This window comes from Cherax quadricarinatus, chromosome 54 (genome assembly GCF_038502225.1).
Source record: "Cherax quadricarinatus isolate ZL_2023a chromosome 54, ASM3850222v1, whole genome shotgun sequence".
Classification (NCBI taxonomy): Eukaryota; Metazoa; Arthropoda; class Malacostraca; order Decapoda; family Parastacidae; genus Cherax; species Cherax quadricarinatus.
The window spans coordinates 5,223,976-5,239,968 of NC_091345.1; the positions used below are offsets into that span (position 1 = coordinate 5,223,976).

General features: G+C 37.4%; 1 protein-coding gene across 1 annotated transcript in view; it reads right to left on the reverse strand.

The window, feature by feature from the left end:
* Positions 1 to 4,273: 4,273 nt before the first annotated feature.
* Positions 4,274 to 15,993, reverse strand: part of Apt1 (Acyl-protein thioesterase 1) — a 36,908-nt gene continuing 25,188 nt past the window's right edge. Inside the window, exons 5-7 of the mRNA XM_053791671.2 lie at positions 9,797 to 10,043; positions 4,942 to 5,106; positions 4,274 to 4,818 (exon numbers count right to left, since the gene is read on the reverse strand). Of these exons, the coding sequence (XP_053647646.1) occupies positions 4,768 to 4,818; positions 4,942 to 5,106; positions 9,797 to 10,043 (463 nt within the window). The 3' untranslated portion in view covers positions 4,274 to 4,767. The remainder of the gene's footprint in view (positions 4,819 to 4,941; positions 5,107 to 9,796; positions 10,044 to 15,993) is intronic.

Below are 15,993 nucleotides of genomic sequence, written 5' to 3' on the forward strand. Positions count from 1 at the left end.
GGTAAGGTTGAGTTACTAGAATTAATACATGTGACAATTCCATTGGAATCTTAAGGTCTACAATTCAACACTGGATTTTATGTCCGCACAGTACAAGAGTATCATCTACTCAAAAAGAAAATCTCTCAACTTCTCCATATTATTTATAACTAACTGTGTATGTACGTATATACCAGCAGAATAATGGAGTAGCTGCTAAATATATTGAAACTTAATGGATATAGTAACAAGTCTAAGTAAACATTTGAATATGTTACTGCTTAATTCAATGATCTACAAAATCATTTATGACTCGTATTCAAGTTATGATTTTACAATATCTATTGCTAAGACAATATCCCAAATAGAATATCTGCCTTACTTATAATATTACTAGAATATTGTAGCCAAAATGACCAAAGCTGGCATGATTCAGCATCTAGGAAATGTTATTAGAAACCAATATACCAATACTAATGTATCTGAACTATTCCAGCATTTCTAGACATTGAAATCTCATTTTGTGGTCATATAAAGTTTTTTTGTTGCAAATGATGACAGTCTCTGACATGACTTTTATATAATGATCTCTCACAATAATGAATGATCTTGTAATTATTCAAGAATAACAAAAATACTTGTCTCTTAAAACAAACATCATGTATTACTCAGTGTTGTGTAACTGAACACCAACGAATATTAGAATGGTTCCAAAACACAGCATTATCTTAGTGTACATCCTAGTATTATCTTAACGTACATGATTGATTTTAATTTTTTTTTTTATACTTTACCAGCCCGGTCTATGCTCAATCTTCGTTTTCAAGTGCCTGTTCAACCAGACTGCTGCTGTTAGCAGTCACTGGTATACATGGTTGTCACAGCCTGGTTGATCTGGCACTGGGCAGAGGTAGTGATCCAGTTTCCTCTTGAAGACATTTACATGTGTTTCAGCAATAGTTGTGATATCTGCTGGTAATAGGCTGAAGTCTTGAGCTACAGAAGTTGACACAGTGTTCTGTACCCATCGTGCCCCTGCTTTTCACTGGATACGTTTTATACTTCTTCCCATACCTTTCACTCCAGCAGGTTATGGTAATGTGTATATTTTGGGCCTTATCCTCCAATATCTTCAAGGTGTATATTATCAGTTACACTTAAAGTACTTTGAGTACATTTAACGTACTCCGAGGCATACCCAGCAATTTAAATGCTTTATTGACTATATGGGCAGTAAACTATCTCTACATTTTCCAGCTCACTCTCTTTTGCCTTGAACAATGCTGTGAGCACAGAATATTCTAGACATGAGAGCACCCATGATTTGGACAGTAACATTGTTGGTGTCACTTCCCTTATTTTAAAGTTCTCATTATCCAATATGTATGTGTGTGTGTACACATGCACACGTATGTATGCGCGCACACACACACACACATGTGCATATCTCCAAGATTGTCATTATTATAAATAAATTACACTAGTATGCAAGCATCAAAGCATTGCCCTGTAGTTCTTATGACTATATTTTTTAACAATAACAATAATACAAATATAACCTTCAGCATGACAAAATAATGCTTAGTAGTAAATTAAAAGTTAATGCATCGTTTATAGCAGCAAATGTCTTGCAAGAAACAAATTGAACAGGATAATTTTTAATAAACGAATGCCTAGCTTTTAAAATACATAAAAATATAACTAAGCAACAAAAATACTATTGAGAGTATACAGTGGAACATCGAAAAGTTTGGAATTCAATTCCATGGAACCTTTATTTTGGTACTCCAGAAATGAGAGGCTCTTGAAGAGATGAAACATGTTTTAAGAAAATATTTAACCTTAAATTTACTTGCATATCTATTAAAAAAAAACATACAAGACTAGGCAAACAGCAATCCATACACATATTATTCAATACATATTAGATTAGCATGCTGAAAGTCATGACCCCCTAAACCTTGAGGGGCCACAGAGTACACCAGATGACTGTGGGGAAATATGATCAGACTACACAACAGCAAATGGTGGTGAGCAGCAGTCAGGTGTTCATCTTACCTTTTAAAGCTTGAAAGAAAACTAATTTCATCAATGTATTATATCGGTGTGTTGCAATCCCGTTCTCCATAATCCAGTAAATTAGAATGTTGCCTATACTCAGCATGAAAGGAATGTGTGGGAGCTAGGTACAGTAGCACAAGTTGCTGAGTAGCTACCTTTCCTTCCATATTTACCTTCAATACAAAAGTCACAATTATCATTTTCTGATGCTTGTAGACAGCTTTTTCAACATATAAAATGCTGCAGTCTTGGCATTTAAACAAGTGTACTAACTGCTACCAAAGCTTACCTGCAAATCCTGGAAAAAACAAGTAATAGAAGGGCAAGGGTAAAAAGGGGGAGAAAAGGGCAAGAAAGAGAACAAGAAGGAAAAGGTGAGGAGGAAGAATGTGATGAGCAAGAGCACAATGAGGAAGATGATGGGTAGAGGGCAAGGAAGGTGGAAGGTGGGGAAGAAGCTGCAAGAAAGAGTGAGCCAACCCAAAAATTCACATGTACACCACACTATTATGCTTTTAAAGGACTGCAAGAATTGAAGATAAACACAGTAGTTAGAACATTATTTTTCTTACATTTTGTAAGAAAGCATTAAAGTTAATCCATTTTTGTGGAAGTGGCACCATCTGTCAGCCTCTAGCAGAGGCAAAATGCAAAGGGAACCATTAGTCTAGTGGTTCTTGCTTGTATTTTGTTGTACTTCATTCAATTAACAGTATAAAGTATAATTTTGAGTATACTTGAACAAAGAATTGATCTAAAATATGATCATTCTTTGAGGAATTTTGGTTTAGTGCAACTATATTACCTCACAATGTTACCTAATATGAGTTATATGTTATATACATCTCACAAAATAAGGAAAACAAGCATTAATGAATGCCATTTTATCTTTGTACTTAATTGTTTGCCTTATAAATTTTCCCTTAGATTTTCACGTCCTGTTGTTGGACAAACCCCAACTTCAGAATGATTCTGGCCCAGATTTAATCAAACTTTGTGTTCCACTGTACTAATAAGAGGTAAGCTACCTACTTTATACCTAAGAAGTCTGGTAATAGTATTAATAGCCAACATATTATTCCATTCCATATGACATCACAATCTATACTAAAGGATACATAATTAAATGCAATGCTAAATAACCATCAATGAATTTCATGTTTACATGGAAATCCATAACAATTACTAGGTGACATACTGTGAGCATGTCCTATATGGAGGAATGACAAATATATATATATATATATATATATATATATATATATATATATATATATATATATATATATATATATATATATATATATATATATATATATATATATATATATATATATATAATATATATATATATCTATATAATATATATATATATATATAATATATATATATATATATATATATATATCTATATAATATATATATATCTATATAATATATATATATCTATATAATATATATATATCTATATAATATATCTATATCTATATATCTATATAATATATCTATATCTATATAATATATATATCTACATATATATATATATATATATCTATATATATATATATATATACATACATACATATATAATGTATATACATATATATATATATATATATATATATATTATATATAATATATATATATATATATATATATATATATATATATATGGGAGACGACCGACTTGTTTAAAAAAAAAAAAAAATATATATATATATATATACACACTATATATATATATGCAAGCCCACCACGAAACCCATATTATCTCAAGCGTTAATGAACTAGAGTGTGACTCGGTAACTAAGTGGCACCACTCCCTTGCAACTCATGTCAACAAAATATTTTTAAAATAAATGCTTTTCTCTATACATTTTCTGTAACTCAAATCCATTTCCTGTGTACATATTCAATTTAATTTGGATATTTACTATGTTTCCCACTACGTACCAGGACTGCCCTCAATAAAAACATTCACTTATTTTAAACATTAATTTAAAGAACCTTTCTTTGTAAGTAATAAAACATTTTAATTAACTATCATTTAATTCTAGTTAAAGGGAGTTCTATTTATGAATTATTTGCATTGGTGAGCAAGGCAGTTGAGATAATGCAATGTAATTATGTATTTAAGTTCATGTGGAAAATTGTAAAATGCACCATTAATATGAATATTCTAAACCTAATGCAGTGATAAAAGGTCATACACTTCTATAATAATTTTGTCAAATTAATGTCCTAATTTAAAAAGTATTTTTAGCATGAAAAAATCAAATATTTTCTAGCCTTGTAGGACCTTACAATACGTTACATTACCAGTACCTTTCCTGCACAATGACTATTACTTAAGATAAATACTATTGTCAACCAAATTATCAACAAATTACATTTAATTTCCAAACAAAGGTTACACATACAGAAAGTGCTTCAAAACAACTGTGGAACACCAGTATAGTGGTCAAAGAATGCAAATTCACTTAGGATTTTTTTTTGTATCTGCTACTGTGAACAGCAAGTCCTAATAGAATTTAAAATTTTAATGCTATATTAATATGGAGATGCAACCTTGAAAAGTCATGACGATGATGTACATTAAAATATATAGATTAAATACTGATTATACAACTTGACTGTTTTTGTTTCTCTTGCATAAGTGACTGTTGTACAGGTGTTTAACTCCATACAATGCACTATATTTGACATTAGTGGCAATGTTTGAGCTTTCTAGGCTGGAGGCAAACACTTCGTAATGAACTTCTTAATATCAGCCATTTCCTGAAAAGAAACAGCAATATTTACTTCTTTGCTGAAACAACTAATGATACAATAAACCCTCAATTTAACAGACCCCGATATTATCAGACTGTATACACAAACAAAAAATATAGTAATCCTAACCTCTTCACAAGAAGAATGCATCATGCCTCTGTATGTCTTGAACTCAATATTGCCAGCAAACTTCTTGATTATTTGACTTGTTATCTGGCCAAATTTATATGGTACTATAGGGTCACAATCGCCATGACACTGCAAGATCGGTGAGCCAGTGTTGCTAATAGCAGCCTGAAAAAGTAAAAGAAAATCACCTAAAAAACTACATTCTTTCTCTTATGCAAATACTATAACTAAAAAATTAAGGGAGTGGTAGAGATGTTATGTTGAATGGTCACTGTCTCTTGCCTGTCTTTTCCCAAAAACTTGAATACAACAAAACAAGCATCAGAAATATATATCACAATTGCAAGTGCCACCATACGTAAAATCAGCAAAATACACTGACAGCCAATCACCACCTTTCTGTCATATGTTTAAAATCAACATGGTGTGATTTTCTACTAACCAGTTACACAGCTATGTGAAAGAACAATTACAGGATACAACATGGAATTATAAACACTAGTAACCATTGGCAGTTTCTCTGACATGGCTTTTCCAGGTACAGGTACACCTAACCAGTCTGAACAACGGCATCAATGATGATCAACTTACAATTACATTTTGAGTTGATTTTGTGATGTACATTTTATTGTGGCAACATTTCGCGTGTTGTACATCAATCAAAGTTCTCATCTACAAATTTTTGCGAGCAAAGGGACAACTGAACTATTAATATAGTTCGGTTGTCCCCCTTGTTGCAACTGTGTAGGAGTTATAAAGGACTGGTTAGAGTGGTTGGAGTGTATACAGTACAGGAGATTAGAGTAGTTTGGGTAAGTGGGTGTTTGGTGTTGGAGTGGGAGACTAAGTATGGAGGGGGGGGGAGCAGGAGGTGGAGATTAGTGTTAGGTGGAGGAGGATCCTAGGCAGTGGAGGGGTGTGGGTGTTTTTATTATCACACTGGCCGATTCCCACCAAGGCAGGGTGGCCCGAAAAAGAAAAACTTTCACCATCATTCACTCCATCACTGTCTTGCCAGAAGGGTGCTTTACACTACAGTTTTTAAACTGCAACATTAACACCCCTCCTTCAGAGTGCAGGCACTGTACTTCCCATCTCCAGGACTCAAGTCCGGCCTGCCGGTTTCCCTGAATCCCTTCATAAATGTTACTTTGCTCACACTCCAACAGCACGTCAAGTATTAAAAACCATTTTTCTCCATTCACTCCTATCAAACACGCTCACGCATGCCTGCTGGAAGTCCAAGCCCCTTGCACACAAAACCTCCTTTACCCCCTCCCTCCAACCTTTCCTAGGCCGACCCCTACCCCGCCTTCCTTCCACTACAGACTGATACACTCTTGAAGTCATTCTGTTTTGCTCCATTCTCTCTACATGTCCGAACCACCTCAACAACCCTTCCTCAGCCCTCTGGACAACAGTTTTGGTAATCCCGCACCTCCTCCTAACTTCCAAACTATGAATTCTCTGCATTATATTCACACCTCACATTGCCCTCAGACATGACATCACTGCCTCCAGCCTTCTCCTCACTGCAACATTCATCACCCACGCTTCACACCCATATAAGAGCGTTGGTAAAACTGTACTCTCATACATTCCCCTCTTTGCCTCCAAGGACAAAGTTCTTTGTCTCCACAGACTCCTAAGTGCACCACTCACTCTTTTTCCCTCATCAGTTCTATGATTCACCTCATCTTTCACAGACCCATCCGCTGACACGTCCACTCCCAAATATCTGAATACGTTCACCTCCTCCATGCTCTCTCCCTCCAATCTGATATCCAATCTTTCATCACCTAATCTTTTTGTTATCCTCATAACCTTACTCTTTCCTGTATTCACCTTTAATTTTCTTCTTTTGCACACCCTACCAAATTCGTCCACCAATCTCTGCAACTTCTTTTCAGAATCTCCCAAGAGCACAGTGTCATCAGCAAAGAGCAGCTGTGACAACTCCCACTTTGTGTGTGATTCTTTATCTTTTAACTCCACGCCTCTTGCCAAGACCCTCGCATTTACTTCTCTTACAACCCCATCTATAAATATATTAAACAACCACGGTGACATCACACATCCTTGTCTAAGGCCTACTTTTACTGGGAAAAAATTTCCCTCTTTCCTACATACTCTAACTTGAGCCTCACTATCCTCGTAAAAACTCTTCACTGCTTTCAGTAACCTACCTCCTACACCATACACTTCCAACATCTGCCACATTGCCCCCCTATCCACCCTGTCATACGCCTTTTCCAAATCCATAAATGCCACAAAGACCTCTTTAGCCTTATCTAAATACTGTTCACTTATATGTTTCACTGTAAACACCTGGTCCACACACCCCCTACCTTTCCTAAAGCCTCCTTGTTCATCTGCTATCCTATTCTCCGTCTTACTCTTAATTCTTTCAATTATAACTCTACCATACACTTTACCAGGTATACTCAACAGACTTATCCCCCTATAATTTTTGTACTCTCTTTTATCCCCTTTGCCTTTATACAAAGGAACTATGCATGCTCTCTGCCAATCCCTAGGTACCTTACCCTCTTCCATACATTTATTAAATAATTGCACCAACCACTCCAAAACTATATCCCCACCTGCTTTTAACATTTCTATCTTTATCCAATCAATCCCGGCTGCCTTACCCCCTTTCATTTTACCTACTGCCTCACGAACTTCCCCCACACTCACAACTGGCTCTTCCTCACTCCTACAAGATGTTATTCCTCCTTGCCCTATACACATAATCACAGCTTCCCTATCTTCATCAACATTTAACAATTCCTCAAAATATTCCCTCCATCTTCCCAATACCTCTAACTCTCCATTTAATAACTCTCCTCTCCTATTTTTAACTGACAAATCCATTTGTTCTCTAGGCTTTCTTAACTTGTTAATCTCACTCCAAAACTTTTTCTTATTTTCAACAAAATTTGTTGATAACATCTCACCCACTCTCTCATTTGCTCTCTTTTTACATTGCTTCACCACTCTCTTAACCTCCCTCTTTTTCTCCATATACTCTTCCCTCCTTGCATCACTTCTACTTTGTAAAAACTTCTCATATGCTAACTTTTTCTCCCTTACTACTCTCTTTACATCATCATTCCACCAATCACTCCTCTTCCCTCCTGCACCCACTTTCCTGTAACCACAAACTTCTGCTGAACACTCTAACACTACATTTTTAAACCTACCCCATACCTCTTCGACCCCATTGCCTATGCTCTCATTAGCCCATCTATCCTCCAATAGCTGTTTATATCTTACCCTAACTGCCTCCTCTTTTAGTTTATAAACCTTCACCTCTCTCTTCCCTGATGCTTCTATTCTCCTTGTATCCCATCTACCTTTTACTCTCAGTGTAGCTACAACTAGAAAGTGATCTGATATATCTGTGGCCCCTCTATAAACATGTACATCCTGAAGTCTACTCAACAGTCTTTTATCTACCAATACATAATCCAACAAACTACTGTCATTTTGCCCTACATCATATCTTGTATACTTATTTATCCTCTTTTTCTTAAAATATGTATTACCTATAACTAAACCCCTTTCTATACAAAGTTCAATCAAAGGGCTCCCATTATCATTTACACCTGGCACCCCAAACTTACCTACCACACCCTCTCTAAAAGTTTCTCCTACTTTAGCATTCAGGTCCCCTACCACAATTACTCTCTCACTTGGTTCAAAGGCTCCTATACATTCACTTAACATCTCCCAAAATCTCTCTCTCTCCTCTGCATTCCTCTCTTCTCCAGGTGCATACACGCTTATTATGACCCACTTCTCGCATCCAACCTTCACTTTAATCCACATAATTCTTGAATTTACACATTCATATTCTCTTTTCTCCTTCCATAACTGATCATTTAACATTACTGCTACCCCTTCCTTTGCTCTAACTCTCTCAGATACTCCAGATTTAATCCCGTTTATTTCCCCCCACTGAAACTCTCCTACCCCCTTCAGCTTTGTTTCGCTTAGGGCCAGGACATCCAACTTCTTTTCATTCATAACATCAGCAATCATCTGTTTCTTGTCATCTGCACTACATCCATGCACATTTAAGCATCCCAGTTTTATAAAGTTTTTCTTCTTCTCTTTTTTAGTAAATGTCTACAGGAGAAGGGGTTACTAGCCCATTGCTCCCGGCATTTTAGTCGCCTCATACGACACGCATGGCTTACGGAGGAAAGATTCTTTTCCACTTCCCCATGGACAATAGAAGAAATACAGAAGAACAAGAGCTATTTAGAAAAAGGAGAAAAACCTAGATGTATGTATATATATATATGCATGTGCGTGTCTGTGAAGTGTGACCAAAGTGTAAGTAGGAGTAGCAAGATATCCCTGTTATCTAGCGTGTTTATGAGACAGAAAAAGAAACCAGCAATCCTACCATCATGCAAAACAGTTACAGGTTTTTGTTTCACAGTCATCTGGCAGGACGGTAGTACTTCCCTGGGTGGTTGCTGTCTACCAACCTACTACCTACTAGTGTCTACTGGTCCCTCAGCAATACAGTGCCTACAGGTCACCCAGTATTGCAGTGTATACTAATGTTACTGGTCATCCAGTATTGCAGCGTATACTAGTCACCCAGTATTGCAGTGTACATGTATACTGATATTACCAGTCACCCAATACTGTAGTGTATACAGGTGCTACTGGTCACCCAGTATTGCAGCATATATTGATGTTGCTGTTATTGGTCACTCAGTATTGTAGTGTATACTGGAGCTACTGGTAACCCAGTAAGTAAATTTTGTCACCCTATGCTTAATAAAATTACCAGTTTAAAATTACGTTTTAAAATACAATCATAATCGATCTTACTTGCCTGAGGAAATTCTTCCCTGAGTGGCAGCCAACATGATAGACCAACAACCCCAGCAAGTGTCCTGGTGTGGGTGAAGGTAGAATAGAAGGCCAGAGCACCGCCCTGGCTGAAGCCTCCCAACACAATACGTTCATGTGGGATGCCATTCTTCACCTCCTCTTCAATTAAGTGATGAATTCCATCTCTCGCTTTCTTAATGCCATCCCCATCTTCAGGACCATCCACATCAAGAGATTTCAAGTCAAACCTGAAAACAACATTAAGTTAAAATTTTAGACAGCCTTCATTTGCAAAATAATTATCTGCTACTAGCAACTTATCTTTCAATTGGGTCATAAACTTAAGTTTAGTCAGCCTCGAGAGAGAAAGTGCACAAGGCATTATATTTTTAATAGTTATTTCTAAATAAATTTATCGGCATTTATTGAGTAGCCATCAAAGATCTACATTACTGATGCCAGGGGTCCCTCATGCAGATCTAAGTCTTGAACACATCTCCCTCAGATAAACTGTGAGCAGTAAATTTTGGCCTAGATATGAAAGAATGGGTCTGTGCAGTGAATGTGCACAGTAAAAAAAAAAAAAAAAAAATATCCTGTCCCATGCAATGCATGATGGAAAAAGCAGTTGTGTTTGGTTTAACATTTTCACTGTCCAGAATGCCAAAATTAAAATTGTTCTCACTGTTCAAAAATTTAAAAAAAATATTCTAATAGATTAAAAGAATATATTTTCTGGTGGTAATGAGGCTGACAGTTGACGACAGGCTGACGGCAACATCAGCAACTGCTTTGTACTCCAGTTGATTTTTTTTTTTTTTAATTTAAAATTTTGTACTTTTTTCTGGGGTTTTATAATTTTTTACATTTTCCAGTAACTTTTGTGGTTTGCAAGACCCATATAAAGCACAATTTATATATATCCACCCACTGTATGCAACACAATACCTGCACTAATAGTGTCATCAGTATACTGTTTACAAAATTTGCTTACACAAACAAATAAAAATGTTTCATTTACTACTGTTCTAATATTTACATACATATATACAGGCACTGGGTATGTTCCTAGAACTGCTGCAGTCTGTGTAACTCTTCGAAACACAGTTTCTTACACAGCAGTATTTTACACTCCTCACACATACAAATTGTGTGTGCTTTTCTGGGTGTCTTGTGTGTGCACAGGCATAGCATCTCTTCTGGGTCTCTTTTTTCTTGTTTGTAGCAGGAATTATCATGAAGTGATCATCATGCCTCAAACAAGAGGGTAGTTGGTGATCAGCTTGGGGATGCAGGTGTATTGCTGATGTTGTGATTTGGTATTTGCCTATTTGCCTGATAAATACACTAACAATAATAATAATAATAATATCTTTATTTACTACAAGTACATGTACAAGGTAAACAGGCCTAGCTGATAATGAATGACACACTACTATATAGAAAGCCGCTTGTTATGCATAGCATTTTGGGCAAATTAGGTCAGTTTTGTCCCAGGATGTAACCCACATCAGTCGGCTAACACCCAGGCACCCATTTTACAGATGGGTGAACATAGACAACCCATGTAAAGAAACACACTCAATGTTTCTACCCTCACTGGGAATCAAACCCAGATCCTCGCCATGTGAAGCCAGAGCTTTAGCCACCAGGCCATGGGGCAAACAGACAAACATAAGTGGGCACACAGTGGTCTGTTGCTGGTCATCTGGTATGGATTATATGCAACGAGCATTGAAATGTCCATGAGATGGAAGAAGTTTCATGTACCACTCTTGCAAACACAGTCAGCAAACCCAATCTGCATGCCACAGTTGTCCACCAAATACGTATTTATGGTGTAATCAATGACAGTCGCAGGTTTCAAAATGGGTTCATGGGTGTGTCTATTCACCCTTTCAGTGTCTCATTTTTGTTGTAGTGAAGCAATGTCAACAGTGTCATCTTGTTTGTCATGCCACCGTAATGCCAAGATGTCACTGGCATAAAACACCTGCAACTCACTGGTACCAGTGCCTGTGTTGAACCTAGGCATATGTTTACATCTTCTATGTACTGTACCACACATACACCTGTCATGTTCACATGCAAGAAATCACAAACGGGCTTGTGTACCAGCTATCCATGTACAGTGGTACCTCGGGATACAATTTTTTTTCATTCCAGAAGGATGTTCGAGTGCTGATACCAAATGAACTTATTCCCATAAGGAATACTGTAAATCAGATTAATCCGTTTCAGACCCTCAAAAATACACTTACAGAAGCACTTATGTAATTGTTTGAGTTTTGAGCTGTTCGTATCCCGAGGTACCACTGTATATATATGGTTCCATCATTGTTCTCGCCACACCACCTGAGATATCCAATAACTTCCTGGTATCTTTCAGTTTTGCTTCCTATGTACACAATTACATTCAATACCATGGCCATTATTTCCTGGTTATATTGTACAGTATTATCTGAGAAATAGAATAAATCTTCTATTCTATTCACACTTCATAGACACGCACATGCATATATATATATACATACATCTAGGTTTTTCTCCTTTTTCTAAATAGCTCTTGTTCTTTTTTATTTCTTCTATTGTCCATGGGGAAGTGGAAAAGAATCTTTCCTCCGTAAGCCATGCGTGTCGTATGAGGCGACTAAAATGCCGGGAGCAATGGGCTAGTAACCCCTTCTCCTGTATACAATTACTAAAAAAGAGAAGAAGAAAAACTTTATAAAACTGGGTTGCTTAAATGTGCGTGGATGTAGTGCGGATGACAAGAAACAGATGATTGCTGATGTTATGAATGAAAAGAAGTTGGATGTCCTGGCCCTAAGCGAAACAAAGCTGAAGGGGGTAGGAGAGTTTCAGTGGGGGGAAATAAATGGGATTAAATCTGGAGTATCTGAGAGAGTTAGAGCAAAGGAAGGGGTAGCAGTAATGTTAAATGATCAGTTATGGAAGGAGAAAAGAGAATATGAATGTGTAAATTCAAGAATTATGTGGATTAAAGTAAAGGTTGGATGCGAGAAGTGGGTCATAATAAGCGTGTATGCACCTGGAGAAGAGAGGAATGCAGAGGAGAGAGAGAGATTTTGGGAGATGTTAAGTGAATGTATAGGAGCCTTTGAACCAAGTGAGAGAGTAATTGTGGTAGGGGACTTGAATGCTAAAGTAGGAGAAACTTTTAGAGAGGGTGTGGTAGGTAAGTTTGGGGTGCCAGGTGTAAATGATAATGGGAGCCCTTTGATTGAACTTTGTATAGAAAGGGGTTTAGTTATAGGTAATACATATTTTAAGAAAAAGAGGATAAATAAGTATACACGATATGATGTAGGGCGAAATGACAGTAGTTTGTTGGATTATGTATTGGTAGATAAAAGACTGTTGAGTAGACTTCAGGATGTACATGTTTATAGAGGGGCCACAGATATATCAGATCACTTTCTAGTTGTAGCTACACTGAGAGTAAAAGGTAGATGGGATACAAGGAGAATAGAAGCATCAGGGAAGAGAGAGGTAAAGGGTTATAAACTAAAAGAGGAGGCAGTTAGGGTAAGATATAAACAGCTATTGGAGGATAGATGGGCTAATGAGAGCATAGGCAATGGGGTCGAAGAGGTATGGGGTAGGTTTAAAAATGTAGTGTTAGAGTGTTCAGCAGAAGTTTGTGGTTACAGGAAAGTGGGTGCAGGAGGGAAGAGGAGCGATTGGTGGAATGATGATGTAAAGAGAGTAGTAAGGGAGAAAAAGTTAGCATATGAGAAGTTTTTACAAAGTAGAAGTGATGCAAGGAGGGAAGAGTATATGGAGAAAAAGAGAGAAGTTAAGAGAGTGGTGAAGCAATGTAAAAAGAGAGCAAATGAGAGAGTGGGTGAGATGTTATCAACAAATTTTGTTGAAAATAAGAAAAAGTTTTGGAGTGAGATTAACAAGTTAAGAAAGCCTAGAGAACAAATGGATTTGTCAGTTAAAAATAGGAGAGGAGAGTTATTAAATGGAGAGTTAGAGGTATTGGGAAGATGGAAGGAATATTTTGAGGAATTGTTAAATGTTGATGAAGATAGGGAAGCTGTGATTTCGTGTATAGGGCAAGGAGGAATAACATCTTGTAGGAGTGAGGAAGAGCCAGTTGTGAGTGTGGGGGAAGTTCGTGAGGCAGTAGGTAAAATGAAAGGGGGTAAGGCAGCCGGGATTGATGGGATAAAGATAGAAATGTTAAAAGCAGGTGGGGATATAGTTTTGGAGTGGTTGGTGCAATTATTTAATAAATGTATGGAAGAGGGTAAGGTGCCTAGGGATTGGCAGAGAGCATGCATAGTTCCTTTGTATAAAGGCAAAGGGGATAAAAGAGAGTGCAAAAATTATAGGGGGATAAGTCTGTTGAGTGTACCTGGTAAAGTGTATGGTAGAGTTATAATTGAAAGAATTAAGAGTAAGACGGAGAATAGGATAGCAGATGAACAAGGAGGCTTTAGGAAAGGTAGGGGGTGTGTGGACCAGGTGTTTACAGTGAAACATATAAGTGAACAGTATTTAGATAAGGCTAAAGAGGTCTTTGTGGCATTTATGGATTTGGAAAAGGCGTATGACAGGGTGGATAGGGGGGCAATGTGGCAGATGTTGCAAGTGTATGGTGTAGGAGGTACGTTACTGAAAGCAGTGAAGAGTTTTTATGAGGATAGTGAGGCTCAAGTTAGAGTATGTAGGAAAGAGGGAAATTTTTTCCCAGTAAAAGTAGGCCTTAGACAAGGATGTGTGATGTCACCGTGGTTGTTTAATATATTTATAGATGGGGTTGTAAGAGGAGTAAATGCCAGGGTCTTGGCAAGAGGCGTGGAGTTAAAAGATAAAGAATCACACACAAAGTGGGAGTTGTCACAGCTGCTCTTTGCTGATGACACTGTGCTCTTGGGAGATTCTGAAGAGAAGTTGCAGAGATTGGTGGATGAATTTGGTAGGGTGTGCAAAAGAAGAAAATTAAAGGTGAATACAGGAAAGAGTAAGGTTATGAGGATAACAAAAAGATTAGGTGATGAAAGATTGAATATCAGATTGGAGGGAGAGAGTATGGAGGAGGTGAACGTATTCAGATATTTGGGAGTGGACGTGTCAGCGGATGGGTCTATGAAAGATGAGGTGAATCATAGAATTGATGAGGGAAAAAGAGTGAGTGGTGCACTTAGGAGTCTGTGGAGACAAAGAACTTTGTCCTTGGAGGCAAAGAGGGGAATGTATGAGAGTATAGTTTTACCAACGCTCTTATATGGGTGTGAAGCGTGGGTGATGAATGTTGCAGCGAGGAGAAGGCTGGAGGCAGTGGAGATGTCATGTCTGAGGGCAATGTGTGGTGTGAATATAATGCAGAGAATTCGTAGTTTGGAAGTTAGGAGGAGGTGCGGGATTACCAAAACTGTTGTCCAGAGGGCTGAGGAAGGGTTGTTGAGGTGGTTCGGACATGTAGAGAGAATGGAGCGAAACAGAATGACTTCAAGAGTGTATCAGTCTGTAGTGGAAGGAAGGCGGGGTAGGGGTCGGCCTAGGAAGGGTTGGAGGGAGGGGGTAAAGGAGGTTTTGTGTGCGAGGGGCTTGGACTTCCAGCAGGCATGCGTGAGCGTGTTTGATAGGAGTGAATGGAGACAAATGGTTTTTAATACTTGACGTGCTGTTGGAGTGTGAGCAAAGTAACATTTATGAAGGGATTCAGGGAAACCGGCAGGCCGGACTTGAGTCCTGGAGATGGGAAGTACAGTGCCTGCACTCTGAAGGAGGGGTGTTAATGTTGCAGTTTAAAAACTGTAGTGTAAAGCACCCTTCTGGCAAGACAGTGATGGAGTGAATGATGGTGAAAGTTTTTCTTTTTCGGGCCACCCTGCCTTGGTGGGAATCGGCCGGTGTGATAATAAAAAAAAAAAAAAAAATAATTCAAAATGGAAGGCAAATGTAATATGTATAGGAGAGGCCTGGGGACATGACTAATGAATAGAGATAATGCTTTAGTGCCAGGAATGTCTACACTGATTAAGGAATATTTTCAAATCGGTATTTTTTTAATTGTGTACATATGGTCAAATTACTGACTTCTGTGCACTATACAGGGTAGTTGAAATAGTAGAATGGGTAGTTTTTTGGATTAATCAACAGAACAGAAGGCATACCAGTAAAATAGTTAAGAACTTGGTTGAATGTAACAATTTAATTGGC